Source organism: Emiliania huxleyi (assembly GCF_000372725.1).
Source record: "Emiliania huxleyi CCMP1516 unplaced genomic scaffold EMIHUscaffold_7251, whole genome shotgun sequence".
NCBI classification, from domain to species: domain Eukaryota; phylum Haptophyta; order Isochrysidales; family Noelaerhabdaceae; genus Emiliania; species Emiliania huxleyi.
This window is the reverse complement of record NW_005196565.1, coordinates 1-1,365: the sequence shown is the minus strand read 5'-3', so window position 1 is coordinate 1,365 and position 1,365 is coordinate 1. Positions and strand designations below refer to the sequence as shown.

At 66.8% G+C, this 1,365-nt stretch overlaps 1 protein-coding gene across 1 annotated transcript; it reads left to right on the top strand.

Annotated features, from left to right (window-relative positions):
• Positions 1–760: 760 nt before the first annotated feature.
• EMIHUDRAFT_124936 (hypothetical protein) lies at positions 761–1,294 on the top strand (the record flags this gene model as incomplete). Its single annotated transcript, XM_005761082.1, has 1 exon — positions 761–1,294. A coding segment is annotated over one exon (534 nt), but the record flags the coding sequence as incomplete, so codon positions are not given.
• Between the last annotated feature and the right edge of the window lie 71 nt (positions 1,295–1,365).

The window sequence follows — 1,365 nt, the reverse complement described above, 5'->3', positions numbered from 1 at the left end:
CACAGCATCTGCTGCTGCAACCAGGAACGTGAGGAAGAACAAGAGGCTCCCGATAAATGCCCGGCGCGATTGGCCCACATACCGTGGGATGAGCAGGGACAGGTAGTCGCTGCCCCTGGTGGTCGAGGGTCGCGATCCCCCCTTCTTGTCGCCCGTGGTGTGGTGCTCACCCCCACCTGTCAGCAACAGAACGTAGGCCGTGGTCACAATGAGCGCGGGCAGGACGAACTCGAGAATCGCCCTGGGGTACTTGGAGGGGCTGGTGGCGGTGAGAGCTGCGCTCATGACGCAGCCGGAGGCCCCGCCAACCGTAATGGGTAGGCTGAGTTGGTCTGACTCCATGGTGAGGTTGTTGCCAACTAGCCCCGGAAAGCCTTGCATCAACACGAGGCAAAGGGCACCGACTGCGGGCAACGAGGCAAAGCCTTGGCCCCAGCACGAAGGCCAGCCCATGTCCCAGACCATAGCTCCCGCGTTCCCGTCGGGCTCTAAAGCAGGCATAGCACAAGCCGCCGCCAGGCGCGCTTGCGAAACACCGACGGCAAACGTAAATTCGTAGGCGCCCGACGGAATTAATCCCGATTAGGCGCCCGCGACACACTGAATACCCCGGGCGGGCCTCCGCTCCGGGGCTGCTCTATCTCCATTGTCTGCACGCAACCATGGTTATGCCCTTCACACCCCCAGCCCTCGTGTCACCGTTGTCCAACACCTTTGGGTGTCACACTGCACTGACCTCTCCCTCCATCAAGGCGACGAGATGCTGCTGCTCTCCTGGGTGGACGGAGCGGACGGCAGCGAGTTCCCGGTGCAGAACCTCCCCTTCGGCGTGTTCAGCCACACCCTCTCTGGCCGCTCGCCGCGCGTCGGCGTCGCGATCGGCGAGTCGGTGCTCGACATGCAGGCGCTGCTCGCCGAGGGCCTCATCGACCACTGCGCGTGTGCGGCCGTCTTCGCGGAGGCGACGCTCAACGCCTTCATGGCCCAGCCGCGCGCCCAGTGGCTCGCCGTCCGCGCGGCGCTCACCCAGCTCCTCGCGCGAGACGGCGCAGACCCGGCGCTCCGCGAGAGCGCCGAGCTGCGCCGCCGGTGCCTCGTGCCGCGCGCCGAGGTGGCGATGCACCTGCCCGCAGCGATCGGCGACTACACCGACTTTTACTCGTCGCGCGAGCACGCCACCAACGTCGGCGTCATGTTCCGCGGCAAGGACAACGCGCTGCAGCCCAACTGGCTGCACCTGCCGGTCGGCTACCACGGCCGAGCCTCGTCGGTCGTCGTGAGCGGCACTCCGGTGGTGCGGCCGAAGGGGCAGCTGCAGCTGGACAAGGCCGACGCGAGCAAGGGCACCGAGCACGCGCCCTGCCG